This window comes from Carettochelys insculpta, chromosome 17 (assembly GCF_033958435.1).
Source record: "Carettochelys insculpta isolate YL-2023 chromosome 17, ASM3395843v1, whole genome shotgun sequence".
NCBI lineage: Eukaryota > Metazoa > Chordata > Testudines > Carettochelyidae > Carettochelys > Carettochelys insculpta.
Window position 1 is genome coordinate 1,629,146 of NC_134153.1, and position 19,119 is coordinate 1,648,264.

Below are 19,119 nucleotides of genomic sequence, written 5' to 3' on the forward strand. Positions count from 1 at the left end.
TCTGTTCCAGAGTTATTGCCCCGCCCTGGAAGCACAACCCTCATTCTCTGGCCCTAGGAGTGTGTGTTTCACAATGTTAAAATGCACAATGTTTGCTTGCACCTCGTTAGCCAGTGCTCCGGAGAGCTGTCCTTAGTTACTGACAGCGTCCTCATCAGCTGTGTCACCCCTAATGTTATTGGTGATGAGTTTCCATTGTGTTCCAGATCCCTGAGTAAAGTGTGAACTAGTGAAGGGCCAAGACCCATCCCCAGGGGAACCCACTGGGAGCTCTCTCCCTCCCTCCCGGAAGGCTCTCCATGTAGGCTTACATGTGGGGATCAATCCCTTTCCCAGCTTTAATGCATCACATGTGATATATTCATTTCATCACCTTCTAGGTTTTTAATTAAAATGTTGCATGGTACTAAGTGAAAGGCCTTGAGGGAATCAAAATCTGTCACATCAGCCATATTACTTTCACCAGCCAGACTTGTCATCTCATCAAACAAAGATAACCGGTTAATTAGACAGGGTCTATGGTCTACAAACACCTGACAATGAGCATTAATTACATGCCCCTCCCTTTTGAGTCATGTTCCAGCTACTCCTTTATCTTGCTTGGGATCACCGTCAGGCTGAGAGGCCACAATACACTGAGTCGTCACAATTAAAAATGGTACAATAGCAGCTTTCTCCCTGTCCTCTGGGACCTTGTTCGTTTCTTTCTCCATACCCAAATCTCCCCTTGACTCTCTCCCTCCTTCGTTATCTGTTTCGACCTTCGCGACCCTGCTATTTGGCATAATGGACGGTTCAAACAGGAGAGGCAGACCCCACAGAGAATGGGTAGATGATATAGTAGATTGGTGCGTAGCTAGTCTACAGAAACTAAACCACTCCGCACCGGCCAGGGAAAGATGAAAGGAAGTAGAGAGGGAGGCATCAGACACCAAAAGGTGCTGAACCCACAAGTTGTTGATGAAGATGATCTGGGACCACCTTCTTGCTCCAAGGACTCCTCAACCTGCTCTTCAGCACCAGAATTGTGATGGAGTGGGGGACCTGTGTGTGTGTGTTTGTGCACAGAGAGTGTGGGGTTCCTGCTGAGGGTAACCTAGGTGAGCTGGTGATACCTCTGTACTTCAGACAAAGTGGGAGGAAGAGCCTGAGAGTTTTGAGTTGGAAGCTGGGGGGGGAGTGGGAAGGCAGCCAGCAGATGGGGCTCCCCTCCGGCCTCCTCTCCCCAAGATGGATTGGAATGTCTCCACCTGCTGTACTGACACCTTTGCACCGCGCTGGGCCTCTGTCAACTAATAAACTCCCTGTTCTACCTGCTGAGCGAGAGTCACTCCTGCCTGTGGACGGGGGGGCGGTGCTTAGGGGCCCCGAACCCCATTATAAGAATCTCCCACAAGTGTTCCAGCTTACCCTGCCCGAGCCTCCGTCATGCAGAATAGGTGGAGGGAGGACTTCAAATCCCAGCTACACCAACTGCAGGGACTGTAAAGTGACATGTACGAAAGTCTGTGAGCCCTGGCTGGGCTCTGTCTGCAGCACTGTGCCCAGGAGAGCGCTCGCTGCCTACTCAGACTGTGTCGGTCATTCTGGCATTGGCCAAACTGTGAGGCTCGCAAAGAGCAGTCCCCGGCGGGGAGCAGGGCCTGGCCGGGCAGGGCAGCCTGGCCAAGGTACCTGACTCCCATGGCCAGTCAGCAGGGCCAGCAGCCGCCTGGACAGGGCCATCATTTCAGGTTGTAGTCGGGGAAGGCTGGGTGTAGCTGGGGCTGACAGCCGTGCCGGGCCCCCTGGAAAGGTGTGAGGAGGCCCCACTCTCCACCCCCTGAAGGGGGCAGGACTGAGTGCAATCAGCCCTCAGCCCCTCCCAAGCCAGCTGTGTGTTCTGCTGTGTGAGATATGGATCGCACAGGGCTCCCTCCAGCTGAGCATTGTGTGGTTCAGGGGGGTTGGGATGGTGGTTAAAGCAGCTGGCTGGGAGTCTTCTGGTCATACACTGTATGACTAGTTCTCCTCCTGCACTGTTCAAAGATCGATCTAAAGCTGGTTCTGGAGTTATTTTGTGAGACTCCACCTTGGTGGATACTGAGACGCTGTGGCAAAGCCCAGAGCTGAATGCTGCTATGAGCTGAAAACTCAGAGAGCTGGACTCATAGGCTTTTGTCTACAGCAAAACCCACACGACAACAGGCAAACAGCCACCAGAGCACGGCATGCGGGTGGCTGGGAGGAGTGACTGGTAGGCAGCAGGTAACAGAAGCAGCAGGTGTGAGGTCCGTAGGAGAAGCAGCAGGCGGCCCGTGGGACAGCTGGCAGGAGCAAGCGGAAGGTGGGGCCAGCACAGAGGGGGCGTTGGCTCAGGCTCAGGGAGCGAATGCATCAGGGTGATGTGTCAGGGCCTGCATGGGCTGGACAGAGGTGTAAGTGGGGCGTTTGAAGCGGGGCACGGAGAAAGTTTGGGTGCGTGGATTGGATCCTTCCAGCGTCAGACTGGTGAGCCTGAGAGGCCAAGGACACTGCTCCATCCGTCTGAGCTGGACAGTTACTTGAGGGCTGGTTATGTACGTGGGGTGTGGGATTTTCCCAGGCTGTTGCCATATGACTTTCTGCCACTGGTCATCACCTACAGCCCCCAACTCAGACCACTGCAACGAATTATTAAAGACCTACAACGTATCCTTAATCAGGATGCCACACTCCAGAAGGCCCTGGGTGACATGCCTGTTCTCTCCTACAGACAACCTCCCAACCTCATGAGGATCCTTACTAACAGCCACAGTCTATACCCCAGGAACACCAGTCCTGGAACCTTTCCCCGCAACAAAGCCCGCTGCCAGCTTTGTCCACATATCTTCTCTGGAAATACCATCACTGGACCTAACCAGGTTACTCACAGAATCACTGGCATTTTCTCATGCTCCTCTACTAACATCATATATGCCATCATGTGCCAACAATGCCCAGATGCTTCGTATAGTGGACAGACTTCTAACTCCCTTAGACAAAGGGTCAACGGGCACAAAACAGACATCAAAACACTCCAGATCCACAAACCAGTTACTCAACGTTTTAATGGAATGGGGCATTCTGTCAATGACCTCAAGGTATGTGTGTTACTGAAGAGACATTATTGCACCGTTTTGGAAAGAGAAGTGGACGAGCTGACTTTTATATTCAAATTTGGCACATTAACACATGGTTTAAATCGTGATGGGAACTTTCTGAGTCACTATAGGGGCTCGTCTGCATACTTGGCTCGGTCTAATTCTTGACCTTCCCCCCCACCCCTCCACTCTCTGGTTTGCTCACCTTGATTATCTTTTTCTGATTTGTCCTCCTTGCTTACTGTTTTTGGTTCTCTGTGTCTTAAGTACTGAGTCTGTTCTGGTCTGGCTATGGTCTGAAGAAGTGGGTCTGTCCCACGAAAGCTCACCAAATAAACCATTTTGCTAGTCTTTAAAGTGCTGCTTGACTGCTTTTTGTTTTGTTAGTGTATAGACTAGCACGGCTTCCTCTCTGTTATTAGTAACTGATGGGTGCAGTGTGATGGTGGCAAACACCCTAACAAGCCCACGTGAGCTCAGTGTTGGTGCCCAAGACTTAACTCGCTCCAGAGAGTGACAGGGACTCTGTTCATTGGCTCAGGAGCTGCCTGGCTCAGTGGCTGGTGCCGGCACTACGTTAGAGCCATGGGGGATGAGCTCCTGTCACTGAAGGAGTCTCTGTGACAGGCCCCTATGGGACCAGGTACTCAGTACAAGGTCCCTTTGCTAAGCCTGACAATCAAATCCCAGCCCTGCGGATTCCCCAGCATCCCACAGACCTGGCTTTGTTACCGGGATAATGTAAAGCTCTGAGCTGAGCAGGGAGTTGCCACATTGCTAAGTTGCTGTCTTGTTGCTACATCTTGTGTTAGAACAAGAACTGACCGGACCCATCCTGAGGCTGGCGGCTGCTGAAGCAACTGCTCCCTTCTCCTGTAGCTAACGGAATAAACGGCCACCCGGGAGGTGACTCTGCTGGGATGAGAGAGTAGCTGTGCCCAGCCCTTGGCCCTTCCGCCCTCCTCTCTGCACACACTCTAAATGCTGGCACCGTCCTGGTAGTCGGCGGTGCTGGGTGCAGGATCTCCCAGCAGCCCAGCATGTGAGACAGGAGCTCTTTGTAGTGGATTCACAGGTATCCGTGTAGCTGTTTGCCCCAGTGGGCTGGCCTGTCCCTCCGCCCCCACATTTTGCATCCCTTAGAGCCAGGTTAGTCCAGCCTTCCCTGGCTGGGATTCCAGTGACACAATTCCTCTGCTAGCCCCCAGAGCTGCTCCAGGGCTGGGCCTGGGGTGTGTGACTGCACTGGAGATAGACGTTTCACTCCTGAGAGGATGCCCCACCCTGCACCAAGCTCTCCACAAGACTGGGACTGGAGAGAGACCCTATCTCAAGGGACAGGAGGCCTGAGCTTCGCTGAGTGCGCCTGGGGGATGGTTTTCTGTCTGATAGCTTATGCCCCATGGCTGTCTCCACAGTTGCTCTATTTCTCTTGAGATCTCTCACAGCTCCACCTGGAGCCGTTGGGTGTGGTCAGCCAGGGATCTCATTGCCTGCGTCGTTCTGTCTTGCAGAGTAACCCCAAGAGAACCTGAGGGCTGTGCATTCTGGAACAGACAAGTGTTGCAGTAACGGGTGGGGCCAAGGTGCCAAAGCCCACCGCAGGAGAGGTTCAGCGTAGTGTGGGTGGGCTCTGCAGCAGGAGCCCTGCCTCACATGCACAAGACTGCAGGCTCATGTGGTTGTCACTTGTCTTCCTGGGGGATGCCCTACCCATTGGCTGAAGTGACCCCAAGAGTACCAGGGCCCACCCCCCAGGACTCCTGGGCCCAGCCATGCCGGGGTTATGAGGCAGAAGGAGTGGGAGCTGGTGGGGGTAGATGGGGGAGTGAAGACTCAGAGACTCCCACTAGGAAACTGCACAGGGATGGTGAAAATGCCTGCAAAGTTCCTGAACCCCAGAACAGAACCATCCTCCAGTTCCACAGATCCCAGGTGTTGAGCAGATCCGTCCACTGCTTCCCCCGGCGTGGCTCCAGTGACCCTGTTGTCATGTAACCCTGCCCCGATGCTGTCCCTGAGCTCCTGGAACTACCTGGAAAGCACAACTGTGCTGCCTTGGGAAAGCACCGGCGTGGTTCCTCCAGCCTGGGCCCCTGCCAGAAGGGGCCTTGCCCTGCGGGGTGATGCCGTACTGCTGAACATACACGCACTGCTCACCTGGGGTCATCACACCTATGGGAGAGGTTGTGCGCGTGCGTGTGCATGTGTGCGCGTGCGTGCGCGTGTGTGCACGTGCATGCGCATGCGTGTGTGTTCGTGTGCGCGTGTGTGCGTGTGTGCCTGTGCATGTGCGTGTGTGTGCATGCTGGGAGAACGGCAGGTGTGGTTCTGGAAGAACCGGCTCTTTCTCCTCTGCAGCCTGTTATTACACATCCACCCCCGCCACCAGGGACGTTCCCAAGTGTCCCAGGGCCCTGCTGCTTCCGGGTCCCCTTGGGAGGGCCCCAGACCCAGCGCTCTCTCTTGTGTAATGTTCTCTCCTGTGACTGGAGCAATGGGCTGGCAGGTCAGTATATAAACTGGTGCAGGTCGGGGCTGGGCATCCTGGCACAGCAGCGCAATGAAGTCAGGCCTGCTCCTGCTCGCATTGCTCCTCACCCTCGGGGCTGAGCTGCCGCCTGCCTCTGGGCAGCAACTTCCAGGTGAGATCTCCCTGCCCCCGCCTCTCCCCCCGGCCCTGCACTCAGGCCTGCCCTCCTGCCTGTCTCCAGCCCCGCAGCCTGCCCCCCACCCCGTCTGCTTTCATTGGCTCCTGCTCCACTCTCCACAGGCTGCACCCAGCCCTGCCCTGAGCCAACCCCACCCCAGGACAAAGCCTTTCCCAGCTGTCCCTGGCTCTGCCCCCTGCCCCAGTGTCTCTAACCCCCTGTGTGTGGGGCTGCCCCCGGCCCCTCCCACTTCACCCCGCTGAAGCCTCTTTGCTCTGTCTCTGGCCTTCTGGTGTCTCCCTCCACCCCTGGGCTCCTGGAACATTGAGCCCCATGTCTCTCCCCCACCCTCTGGCTGCTCCGGGACCCTTCTACCCTCTCCAGGTCCACAGCTCCCAGGCAGTGACTCCTAGTCACTCCCCCTCAGCCCTGCCTCCCTCTGGGCCGTGGCACTGCCTGGCTGTGCTGTGCCCTTGGGTGTCTGGCTGCCCTGCTCAGCTCGGTGGGAGCTCTTTCCTCCCCTCCCCCAGCTCCGGGGTCACCCCTCGCTCCCCAGAACCCTAGAGCTCAGCTCTGGGGTACCTTGCACCCCTTTGCCCAGCTTCAAAGGCAGGTGCCTTCCTGCGCCCAGGGAGCCCAGCTCAGCGCCTGCAAAGCATGTTTTCCCTGGAGCAGGGAGCTTCAGGCCCTCCGTGGCCACAGGAAAGGGGGAGACATTTCCTCGGGAGCAGGGAGGCTGCTGGGAATCAGTCATCGGGCTCACTGGGTAGCGATTAACAGCTCCGTGTCTGGTTGGTGACTGGTACCAAGTGGATGCCCCAAGGGTCGGTTCTGCAGCCAGTTTTGTTTATCATCTTCATTAATGACCTGGCCAAGGGGCTGGATTGCACCCTCAGCGGGTTCGTGGGTGAAGCTAAGGTGGGAAGAGGTAGATAGGCTGGAGGGTAGGGACAAGGTCCAGAGTGGGGGATTGGGCCAAAAGAAATCTGAGGAGGTTAAACAAGGACACGTGCAGAGTCCTGCACGTAGGATGTAGAAATCCCACACACCTTTACAGGCTGGGTGCTGCCCGGTTTAGTGACGGTGCAGCGGAAAAGGACTTGGGGTTTACAGGGGCTGAGAGGCTGGATATGAGTTAACAGTGTGCCCAGGTAGCCAAGAAGGCGAACACACAAGGGGGTGCATTCGAGGGAGCTCTGCCAGCAGATCTATGGAGATGATTATTCCCTTTTATTTGGGACTGATCTGGCCACATCTGGAGTTTTGTGTCCAATGCTGGGCCCCCCACTACGCAAAGGGGGTGACTGCACTGGAGAGAGCCCAGGGGGGGACAACAAAAGTGACTAGGGGGCTGGAGCGCACAGGGCCACCCTCATGTCTGCGGGTGCCCTATGCAGTCCGAGCACCTGCAGCCCCTGCCACCCCCAAACCAGGGAGCCTGGCAGCAACGCTGCAGTGGTGGGGATCCGTGCTGAGGGTTTAGGGGCAGGAGCAGGGCAGGGAGGTTGGTGGGGGAGCAGGTGGTAGGGGGAGCAGTGCCTCCCACCAAGCTGAGGGCTGGGAGGTGGAGCTTTGTGCCAGGGTACTGGGGAGCCTGGAGCCACGTGGCAGTCAGAGCAGGGAGCGGAGGTTGGGGGACTTGGCCACTGGCCAGGAGGCAGAGTGGGAGGGTAGAGGGGCCAGGGGATTGGTCTGGGGGGATGGGAGGGGCGGGGGGGGGCACAGGGGGCTGAAGAACTGTTGGACTGGGCTGAGAGGTAGAGTTGGGGGGGAGGAGTGGAGACACCGGGGGATTGGGCCATGGGGCTGGGAGGTGGAGTGAGGGGGCGGAGGGGCCAGGGGATTGAGATGTGGAGCTGGAAAAGATGGAGCAGTGGGGGTGTGGGCTGAGGAGCTGGGGGCTGGGGCTAGGAGACTGGGGGGAGTGGAGGCCAGGGGACTGGGGCAGCATTGTCCTCTGAACGTGCGAGGCACACACAGGCTCAGGACAGGCGTGTAATGTGGTGTATTTTGTGTATGCCTAGGGATGGTTCTTACGGGGACAGGCTGAGGGAGCTTCACTTCTTTAGCCTGCAGAAGAGAAGTGTGAGGGGCGATTTGATAGCTGCTGTCAATTACCTGAAGCAGGGGCTCTAAAGAAGCTGGAGAGATGCTGTCCTCAGTGGTGGCAGGTAACAGAAGAAGCAATGGGCTCAAGTTGCAGTGAGGGAGGCCTAATTTGGGTGTAAGGAAAACCTACTTCACTCGGAGGGTGGTGATCCTCTGGAATGGGTTACTGGCATCTCCACCCTTAGAGGTTTGCTAAGTCCAGGCTTAACAAAGCCTTGCCTGGGATGATTTAGTTGGGACTGCTCCTGCTTCGGGCAGAGGTTTGGACTCAGTGACCTTCTGGGGTCTATTCCAGCCCTAGGATTCCATGAATTAATCCTGACACAACTTTCTAAAGGTGTGATCCGTGGACGGTCTCGAACTCATGCTAGAGAAAACAGAAGGTGTAGAACTGAAGATAATAATCTAAAATTGGTCTGCTGGATACTTGTTCTAACTGACAGACAAAAGAACGAGGGGAAGGGGTTATTCTACCCTGCACTCTTTGTGCATCCGAAGAAAGTGAACAGAGCCGTGTTGGTTACGCACTTTGCAAGCCCCTGGCTAGGAAGACAGTATCAATATCAACCCTGTTGAACACAGCTATTGCCTTTCCCACTGGCTGGCTCAGAGGAGTTGTGCTTGTCTGGGGTGTCACTGGGCTGTGGGCATAAGGGACCAGTGTGAGGCGGAGTCTCTGACACTGGAGAAGTGGTTCAAACAGCTGCTGTGAGTGCTGGGCATTTCCCCATTGACCCTTAGATCCAAAGCAGCAGCTGCTTTGTGGAGTTATTTATTACTTGCGGATGGACCCGGTGTTGCTCAGGGCTGTAACTCAGTTGAGATTTTTGTTTTGAAAAAGAAAAGGAAAATGTACTTGCTTTTTTTTTTTCTGTCAGAAAGAGGGTGCTATTTTTATGAAGTTAATTTTTATTGAGGATTTCTTAAGAAGGGGCTTGCTACATTTTTCCATTTAATTTTTTCAGAACATTTTTAAATGGAGAATTCCGTCAGAAGTATTTTCTTCTTCAGCACTATAAGCTCTTACCTCGTGCTGGTTTAGTTTTAAAAAGGGCCATAGTCAATTTGGTTTACAATAACATTGTCTTGTGGTTGTCAGACCTCAGCATTGATTTCGCTGGGCCAAACCAGAACACTAGTCCAAGTTTTCCCCTTTTATCTCTTTCCCATAAAGTTTATTGAGAAGCGGTCTTAGTCCAGCGTTATCCTGCTTTACTGGCTCATCATGGTTCTGTGTCTTTCAGCATTTGCACTTACGTCAATATTGTACTTACTTCGGTGATTCTGACTCTGTTCTGTGTGTTTTCATGAAAAGCAATCTCATTCCAGGCACATCCTGTTTCCCTGGCACAACCGAACCCTGACCTTGCTCTAACTCAAGGGCTATGGTTACACTAGCCTCCGCCGTTCGAAAGGGGGATGCTAATGAGACATTTCAGCAGATGCTAATGAGGCACCACCATGCATATGCAGTGCCTCATTAGCATAATACCAGCCACAGTGATTCTGAAGTGCCGCTTTTGAATTGCACACTGCCCATGTAGATGGGGGCCTGTCGAAAGGACCCCTCAGCCTTCCTAAATTTCCTTTGGAATTCCGAAAACCAAATAGGAATAAGGGGCTTTCAAAGACTGGGGGGCCCTTCCAAAAGGCCCCATCTACACAGGCGGCACATGATTCGAAAGCAGCACTTTTGCATTGCCATGGCCGATATTACGCTAATGAGGTGCTGCATATTCATGGCAGTGCCTTATTAGTATCTGCCAAAATGTCTCATTAGCATCCCCCTTTCGAAAGGCGCGGGCTAGTGTAGACATAGCCAAGAAGAGGAAGTTGTATACCAAATTAGGTGGTCCTAGCTTTTACCGTTCAGGAGGAATTCTTGATCAAACAGCCAGACGAACCCTAAAAATTTCTAAAATCTATTCAGCGAGAGCCTCTCTAATCCGGACATCTCTCATCCGGCAGCAGTCGGAATCCAGCATGATTTTAGTTAGCGGCATGACCAGTTACCATCGATGCGGCCAAGTTTCCCATGATCTCATAAAGTTTGTTTACAGGCACCAGGTGTGGCTTTCAGTGTTCTGTGCTGTTATGCAGCCGTAATTCATCCCACATGTCTTCTAAGAGCTCAGAAAGCAGCAGCTGTACTTTTGCTAATAGCTTAAATGGTGCAACTCTTGAGAATGGGTACACATGGGGTTCAGATACACAGACATGCACTGCAGTTTTCTCATGCACTACAGACCAGTTCCTTCTTTGTTGCTGCAGCAGCAGCAAAACCCTCAGCGAGCTTTGATAGAGGCGGAGGAGAATCTTCACTGCATTGCCCGCTTCCCTCCTCACTTCTTTCTCTTTATGCTGTAGCTAAATGGATCTGCAAGCTTCCAGCAGACCCTGGACCGTGCGAAGCACACATGACCCGCTACTTCTACAACTGGCGCACCAGGAGGTGTGAGTCATTCATTTATGGCGGCTGTAAGGGCAACAAGAACAATTTTAAGACTGAAGAGGAATGTCGCAGGACATGCGGATAGCCTGGTAAGAGAATGAGGGAACCTCAGCTGGCTGGCACTTCGGGAGACATGGCCCACACAGCTGCCATGGGCAGAGCTGTCCTGTCCATTGGACAGTTGCCCCAGACCCCACAAGTGGGGGGTTCTGCACCCTGATATGAATGGGCCTGGTGATGGGTCCAGAACATTTCTTTGCTCTCCCTAGGAGAGTGCCCAGGACCCCAGCTTGCCTTGGCCCAGGGATCCTGCTCTCCATAAAGCTGAAGCAGCAGCCACCTCCTGTCATTATTTATTCCCAGCCAGGCGTGCCAGCTGGCCCAATGCAGCACGGAGAGCAGGTTGTCATAATGTACACCAGGATTCACCAGGTGAAATGAGCTGGGCTAACTGGGCAAACAAGCTCTGTCAGCCGATGCACTGCCAGGCCTGCCTCTGACTCCCTGACAAGGAGTTACAAAGAAATTGTATTACAACCGCTGAAAAGACTGTAAGTAAATTTCGCAGACGGACGCCACTTCTGAGAATTTTCAGTATCCTGACTTATGCTCCTAGTTTTTGTGGAAAACAGCACATGTATGTGCCTGCCTATCAGTCTGCCCGACCTTTCTGACAGCTTGGCCCTAACTGCTTTCACTAGTTTCCATCTCGTGCAGCTTTGGAGTGGGTTTTCCATGGGGTTCTCATACACTGGATAAATCCACATCTCCCATGTGTTGAAAACCAGGCCCTGTTGTCCCATCTCCCACCCCTGACGCCTCTTCCCAGACAGCCAGCAGACTGGTGCCCTGTGAAGCTGGAATGTGAAGGCAGATACATTCTGTAGATTTCCCTCCTTTCATCCGAAGCTGTCTGTCTTCCTTCTCATGGCCAGGCACAAGGGCTCCCTGTCACCACTTCCGGGCCCAAGGATGAACATGGGTCATGAGGCTGCCAGGGGCAACATCACAGACCTGCTCTGAGTGAGCCAGCTCCCTGTGGGCACGTGGCCTGTGCAGAGGCTGGCAGGACATATTGCCTTCCCTCCTCAGTGGAGTTCCCAGCTCTCCGGCTGCAGGCAAAGCACCCGAGAGGTTGGTGTGTAGGTGCGGAGAGGAGGGCTCAGGGATATTACCTGTGCTGCTGGCCTGGCCAGCTGGGTTTCCAGCCTTCTCCAGTGCTGTGGGCCAGGCAGCCCTGTGCACTCAGCCCTGCTGCAAGGAGGGGCACTGTTCAGGAAGGGCTGGGTGCAGCCACATCTGTGAGCTCAGGCCCCATCCCCATCACATGATACAGTCCAGGATTGCAGGCCCTGGCTGCTGTTACCTACCTCCCTGCGCCCCAGTCTCGGGGCCAGACCCTGGCTTGACCGACTGTTCCTTTTCCACAGGGTCGATCAAAGAAAGACCATGAAGAGCCAGACAGCAGGACCTCGTGGGTGATGGAACAGGACATTCCAATATGGTCCACACCTAACTCCCGCCCCCGACTGTCCACAGGTCTGATCTCAGCCAACAGCAGGGCAGCGTAATAAAGAGTTTGACTCAGCTGACCTCCCTGTGGTTTCTTGGACAGAGCCTCACTTCTTCTGCCAGCCAGCCTGGGGCACCCCATCTCCCTCCTCCTCAGAAATTAAAAAGTACAGAGACTAAAATAACCCCTGCAAGCTGCACAGAAACTTTTCAAAGACACCATAATAGAGGCCCAACTTAAATGCATATCCCAGTAAAAAACCCAGAAAAGAGCCTCCATGGCTTAACAACCATGTAAAAATGCAGTGAGAGATAAAAAGACACCTTTTAAAAAGTGGAAGTCAATTCCTAGTGAGGAAAATAGAAAGAATAAAACACAGCCAAATTAAGTGTAAAAATACAAGAAAAGCCAAAAAGGAGTTTGAAGAAGAGCTATCCAAAAACTCAAAAAGCAATGACAAAATGCTTTTTTAAAGTACATCAGAAGCAGCTAAACAACCAATGGCCCTCCTAGATAATTGGCATAAAGAAGGAGCACTCAAAGATGACAAAGTCATTGCGGAGAAACTAAATGAATTTTTTACTTCAGTCTTCCTGGCTGAGGATATTAAGGAGATTCCCAAACCTGAGCCATCCTTTGCAGGTGACAAATCTGAGGAATTATCCAAGATTGAAGTGTCATTACAGGAAGTTTTGGAACAAATTGACACACTTAACAGTAACAAGTCACCAGGACCAGATGGCATTCACCCAAGAGTTCTGAAATTAATTACAATTAAATTACAATTACAATTAGTCACAATTAAAAATGGTACAATAGCAGCTTTCTCCCTGTCCTCTGGGACCTTGTTCGTTTCTTTCTCCATACCCAAATCTCCCCTTGACTCTCTCCCTCCTTCGTTATGTGTTTCGACCTTCACGACCCTGCTATTTGGCATAATGGACGGTTCAACCAGGAGAGGCAGACCCCACAGAGAATGGGTAGATGATATAGTAGATTGGTGCGTAGCTAGTCTACAGAAACTAAACCACTCCGCACCGGCCAGGGAAAGATGAAAGGAAGTAGAGAGGGAGGCATCAGACACCAAAAGGTGCTGAACCCACAAGTTGTTGATGAAGATGATCTGGGACCACCTTCTTGCTCCAAGGACTCCTCAACCTGCTCTTCAGCACCAGAATTGTGATGGAGTGGGGGACGTGTGTGTGTGTGTGTTTGTGCACAGAGAGTGTGGGGTTCCTGCTGAGGGTAACCTAGGTGAGCTGGTGATACCTCTGTACTTCAGACAAAGTGGGAGGAAGAGCCTGAGAGTTTTGAGTTGGAAGCTGGGGGGGGAGTGGGAAGGCAGCCAGCAGATGGGGCTCCCCTCCGGCCTCCTCTCCCCAAGATGGATTGGAATGTCTCCACCTGCTGTACTGACACCTTTGCACCGCGCTGGGCCTCTGTCAACTAATAAACTCCCTGTTCTACCTGCTGAGCGAGAGTCACTCCTGCCTGTGGACGGGGGGGCAGTGCTTAGGGGCCCCGAACCCCATTATAAGAATCTCCCACAAGTGTTCCAGCTTACCCTGCCCGAGCCTCCGTCATGCAGAATAGGTGGAGGGAGGACTTCAAATCCCAGCTACAGCAACTGCAGGGACTGTAAAGTGACATGTACGAAAGTCTGTGAGCCCTGGCTGGGCTCTGTCTGCAGCACGGTGCCCAGGAGAGCGCTCGCTGCCTACTCAGACTGTGTCGGTCATTCTGGCATTGGCCAAATTGTGAGGCTCGCAAAGAGCAGTCCCCAGCGGGGAGCAGGGCCTGGCAGGGCAGGGCAGCCTGGCCAAGGTACCTGACTCCCATGGCCAGTCAGCAGGGCCAGCAGCCGCCTGGACAGGGCCATCATTTCAGGTTGTAGTCGGGGAAGGCTGGGTGTAGCTGGGGCTGACAGCCGTGCCGGGCCCCCTGGAAAGGTGTGCGGAGGCCCCACTCTCCACCCCCTGAAGGGGGCAGGACTGAGTGCAATCAGCCCTCAGCCCCTCCCAAGCCAGCTGTGTGTTCTGCTGTGTGAGATATGGATCGCACAGGGCTCCCTCCAGCTGAGCATTGTGTGGTTCAGGGGGGTTGGGATGGTGGTTAAAGCAGCTGGCTGGGAGTCTTCTGGTCATACACTGTATGACTAGTTCTCCTCCTGCACTGTTCAAAGATCGATCTAAAGCTGGTTCTGGAGTTATTTTGTGAGACTCCACCTTGGTGGATACTGAGACGCTGTGGCAAAGCCCAGAGCTGAATGCTGCTATGAGCTGAAAACTCAGAGAGCTGGACTCATAGGCTTTTGTCTACAGCAAAACCCACAAGACAGTAGGCACACAGCCACCAGAGCACGGCATGTGGGTGGCTGGGAGGAGTGACTGGTAGGCAGCAGGTAAGAGAAGAAGCAGGTGGCTGGCCGGAGGGACCAGCAGGTGTGAGGTCCGTAGGAGAAGCAGCAGGCGGCCCGTGGGACAGCTGGCAGGAGCAAGCGGAAGGTGGGGCCAGCACAAAGGTGGCGTTGCCTCAGGCTCAGGGAGCGAATGCATCAGGGTGATGTGTCAGGGCCTGCATGGGCTGGACAGAGTTGTAAGTGGGGCATTTGAAGCGGGGTACGGAGAAAGTTTGGGTGCGTGGATTGGATCCTTCCAGCGTCAGACTGGTGAGCCTGAGAGGCCAAGGACACTGCTCCATCCGTCTGAGCTGGACAGTTACTTGAGGGTTGGTTATGTACGTGGGGTGTGGTATTTTCCCAAGCTGTTGCCATATGACTTTCTGCCTCTTTCATTAAAAGTTTCTTTTCTACACTGGGACTCTGCTGGCGAGGGGGGAAGCATCGCCTCTCCGAGGTGACCAGGGGTGTGTGAATTTCCCAGGCTATTGGGTGGGGGCTCGAGCCGGTTCTGTGTGAGATGGATGAAAAGGCACCCCTGGATGTTGAACCCGGCCCTGGTTGCTGCCGACTCCTTCCAGCAGAAGGGTCACATTAGTAACTGATCATGGGACAGACCCACTTCTTCAGACCATAGCCAGACCAGAACAGACTCAATATTTAAGACACAGAGAACCAAAAACAGTAAGCAAGGAGGACGAATCAGAAAAAGACAATCAAGGTGAGCAAATCAGAGAGTGGAGGGGTGGGGGGGAAGGTCAAGTATTAGATTGAGCCAAGTATGCAGATGAGCCCCTATAGTGACTCAGAAAGTTCCCATCATGATTTAAACTATGTGTTAATGTGCCGAATTTGAATATAAAAGTCAGCTCGTCCACTTCTCTTCCCAAAATCCACAAACCTGGAAACCCTGGATGCCCTGTCATTTCAGGTGTTGGCACCCTTACCACCGGACTATCCAGTTACATGGACTCCGTCCTCAAACCCTATGCCACCAACGCTCCCAGCTATATCCGAGATACCACCGACTTCCTGAGGAAATTACAAAACATTGGAAAAGTTCCTGATAACGCCATCCTTGCCACAATGGATGTAGAGGCTCTGTACACTCATATTCCACATAAAGACGGATTACAAGCAATCAGGAACGCCATCCCTGATGCCACCACAGCCAATCTGGTGTCTGACCTCTGTAACTTTGTTCTCACACACAATCATTTCCGTTTTGGGGACAATTTATACCTCCAGATTAGTGGAACTGCTATGGGCACCCGCATGGCCCCACAATATGCTAATATAGTTGTGGCTGACCTGGAACAACGATTCCTCAGCTCTCGTCCCCTATTACCACTCCTCTACTTAAGATACATTGATGACATCTTTATGATTTGGACCCATGGTACAGAGGCTCTAGAAGAATTCCACAGAGACTTTAACAATCTACACCCCACCATCAACTTATGCCTCGATTACAACATGCAAGAGATACATTTCCTGGACACTACAGTACTAATCAAGGATGGCCTGATCAGTACCACACTGTACCGAAAACCTACTGATCGCTATACTTATCTACACCCTTCTAGTTTCCATCCTGCACACGTGACTAGATCCATTGTTTACGGTCAAGCTCTTAGGTACAATTGCATTTGCTCTGATCCAACTGACAGAGACCAAAAACTACAAGAACTTTACCAAATATTCATAAACCTGAATTACCCACCAAGAGAAGTAAAAAAACAAATCGACAGGGCCAGACGTATACCCAGAAACCAGCTACTCCAAGATCATCCCAAAAAAGCCAAGAACAGAACACCACTGGTCATCACCTACAGTCCCCAACTCAGACCACTGCAACGAATTATTAAAGACCTACAACGTATCCTTACTCAGGATGCCACGCTCCAGAAGGCCCTGGGTGACAGGCCTGTTCTCTCCTACAGACAACCTCCCAACCTCATGAGGATCCTTACTAACAGCCACAGCCTATACCCCAGGAACACCAGTCCTGGAACCTTTCCCCGCAACAAAGCCCGCTGCCAGCTTTGTCCACATATCTTCTCTGGAAATACCATCACTGGACCTAACCAGGTTACTCACAGAATCACGGGCACTTTCTCATGCTCCTCTACTAACATCATATATGCCATCATGTGCCAACAATGCCCAGATGCTTCGTATAGTGGACAGACTTCTAACTCCCTTAGACAAAGGGTCAACGGGCACAAAACAGACATCAAAACACTCCAGATCCACAAACCAGTTACTCAACGTTTTAATGGAATGGGGCATTCTGTCAATGACCTCAAGGTATGTGTGTTACTGAAGAGACATTATTGCACCGTTTTGGAAAGAGAAGTGGACGAGCTGACTTTTATATTCAAATTCGGCACATTAACACATGGTTTAAATCGTGATGGGAACTTTCTGAGTCACTATAGGGGCTCGTCTGCATACTTGGCTCGGTCTAATTCTTGACCTTCCCCCCCACCCCTCCACTCTCTGGTTTGCTCACCTTGATTATCTTTTTCTGATTTGTCCTCCTTGCTTACTGTTTTTGGTTCTCTGTGTCTTAAATACTGAGTCTGTTCTGGTCTGGCTATGGTCTGAAGAAGTGGGTCTGTCCCATGAAAGCTCACCTAATAAACTATTTTGCTAGTCTTTAAAGTGCTGCTTGACTGCTTTTTGTTTTGTTAGTGTATAGACTAGCACGGCTTCCTCTCTGTTATTAGTGACTGATGGGTGCGGTGTGATGGTGGCAGACACCCTAACAAGCCCACGTGAGCTCAGTGTTGGTGCCCAAGACTTAACTCGCTGCAGAGAGTGACAGGGACTCTGTCCATTGGCTCAGGAGCTGCCTGGCTCAGTGGCTGGTGCCGGCACTACGTTAGAGCCCTGGGGGATGAGCTCCTGTCACTGAAGGAGTCTCTGTGACAGGCCCCTATGGGACCTGGGATTCAGTACAAGGTCCCTTTGCTAAGTCTGACAATCAAATCCCAGCCCTGCGGGTTCACCAGCATCCCACTGACCTGGCTTTGTTACCGGGATAATGTAAAGCTCTGAGCTGAGCAGGGAGTTGCCACATTGCTAAGTTGCTGTCTTGTTGCTACATCTTGTGGTAGCACAAGAACTGACCGGACCCATCCTGAGGCTGGCGGCTGCTGAAGCAACTGCTCCCTTCTCCTGTAGCTAACGGAATAAACGGCCACCCGGGAGGTGACTCTGCTGGGATGAGAGAGTAGCTGTGCCCAGCCCTTGGCCCTCCCGCTCTCCTCTCTGCACACACTGTAAATGCTGGCACCGTCCTGGCAGCCGGCGGTGCTGGGTGCAGGATCTCCCAGCAGCCCAGCATGTGAGACGGGAGCTCTTTGTAGTGGATTCACAGGTATCCGTGTAGCTGTTTGCCCCAGTGGGCTGGCCTGTCCCTCCGCCCCCACATTTTGCATCCCTTAGAGCCAGGTTAGTCCAGCTTTCCCTGGCTGGGATTCCAGTGACACAATTCCTCTGCTAGCCCCCAGAGCTGCTCCAGGGGTGGGCCTGGGGTGTGTGACTGCACTGGAGATAGACGTTTCACTCCTGAGAGGATGCCCCACCCTGCACCAAGCTCTCCACAAGACTGGGACTGGGGAGAGACCCTATCTCAAGGGACAGGAGGCCTGAGCTTCGCTGAGTGCGCCTGGGGGATGGTTTTCTGTCTGATAGCTTATGCCCCATGGCTGTCTCCACAGTTGCTCTATTTCTCTCGAGATCTCTCACAGCCCCACCTGGAGCCGTTGGGTGTGGTCAGCCAGGGATCTCATTGCCTGCGTCGTTCTGTCTTGCAGAGTAACCCCAAGAGAACCTGAGGGCTGTGCATTCTGGAACAGACAAGTGTTGCAGTAACGGGTGGGGCCAAGGTGCCAAAGCCCACCGCAGGAGAGGTTCAGCGTAGTGTGGGTGGGCTCTGCAGCAGGAGCCCTGCCTCACATGCACAAGACTGCAGGCTCATGTGGTTGTCACTTGTCTTCCTGGGGGATGCCCTACCCATTGGCTGAAGTGACCCCAAGAGTACCAGGGCCCACCCCCCAGGACTCCTGGGCCCAGCCATGCCGGGCTTATGAGGCAGAAGGAGTGGGAGCTGGTGGGGGTAGATGGGGGAGTGAAGACTCAGAGACTCCCACTAGGAAACTGCACAGGGATGGTGAAAATGCCTGGAAAGTTCCCGCCCCCCCAAGAGCAGAACCATCCCCCAGTTCCACAGATCCCAGGTGTTGAGCAGATCTGTCCACTGCTTCCCCCTGCCTGGCTCTGGTGACCCTGTTGTCATGTAACCCTGCCCCGATGCTGTCCCTGAGCTCCTGGAACTACCTGGAAAGCACAACTGTGCTGCCTTGGGAGAGCACCGGCGTGGTTCCTCCAGCCCAGGCCCCTGCCAGAAGGGGCCTTGCCCTGCGGGGTGATGCCGTACTGCTGAACATACACGCACTGCTCACCTGGGGTCATCACACCTATGGGAGAGGTTGTGCATGTGCGTGTGCATGTGTGTGTGCATGTGTGTGCATGCTGGGAGAACGGCACGTGTGGTTCTGGAGGAACCAGCTCTTTCTCCTCTGGAGCCTGTTATTACATTTCAACCCTCCCCCCAGGGACGTTCCCAACTGTCCCAGGGCCCTGCTGCTTCCGGGTCCCCTCGGGAGGGGCCCAGACCCAGCACTCTCTCTTGTGTAATGTGCCCTCCTGTGACTGGAGCAGTGGGCTGGCAGGTCAGTATATAAACTGGTGCAGGTCGGGGCTGGGCATCCTGGCACAGCAGCGCAATGAAGTCAGGCCTGCTCCTGCTCGCATTGCTCCTCACCCTCGGGGCTGAGCTGCCGCCTGCCTCTGGGCAGCAACTTCCAGGTGAGATCTCCCTGCCC

General features: G+C 53.4%; 1 protein-coding gene across 1 annotated transcript; it reads left to right on the forward strand.

The window, feature by feature from the left end:
• The first annotated feature begins 5,664 nt into the window (after positions 1-5,664).
• Positions 5,665-13,278, forward strand: LOC142022294 (kunitz-type serine protease inhibitor 1-like). Its single transcript, XM_075011990.1, has 4 exons — positions 5,665-5,746; positions 10,229-10,402; positions 10,677-10,864; positions 11,744-13,278. Exons 1-2 carry the CDS (start codon positions 5,665-5,667, stop codon positions 10,396-10,398), a joined length of 252 nt encoding a protein of 83 aa, XP_074868091.1. The 3' UTR covers positions 10,399-10,402; positions 10,677-10,864; positions 11,744-13,278.
• Positions 13,279-19,119: the final 5,841 nt, after the last annotated feature.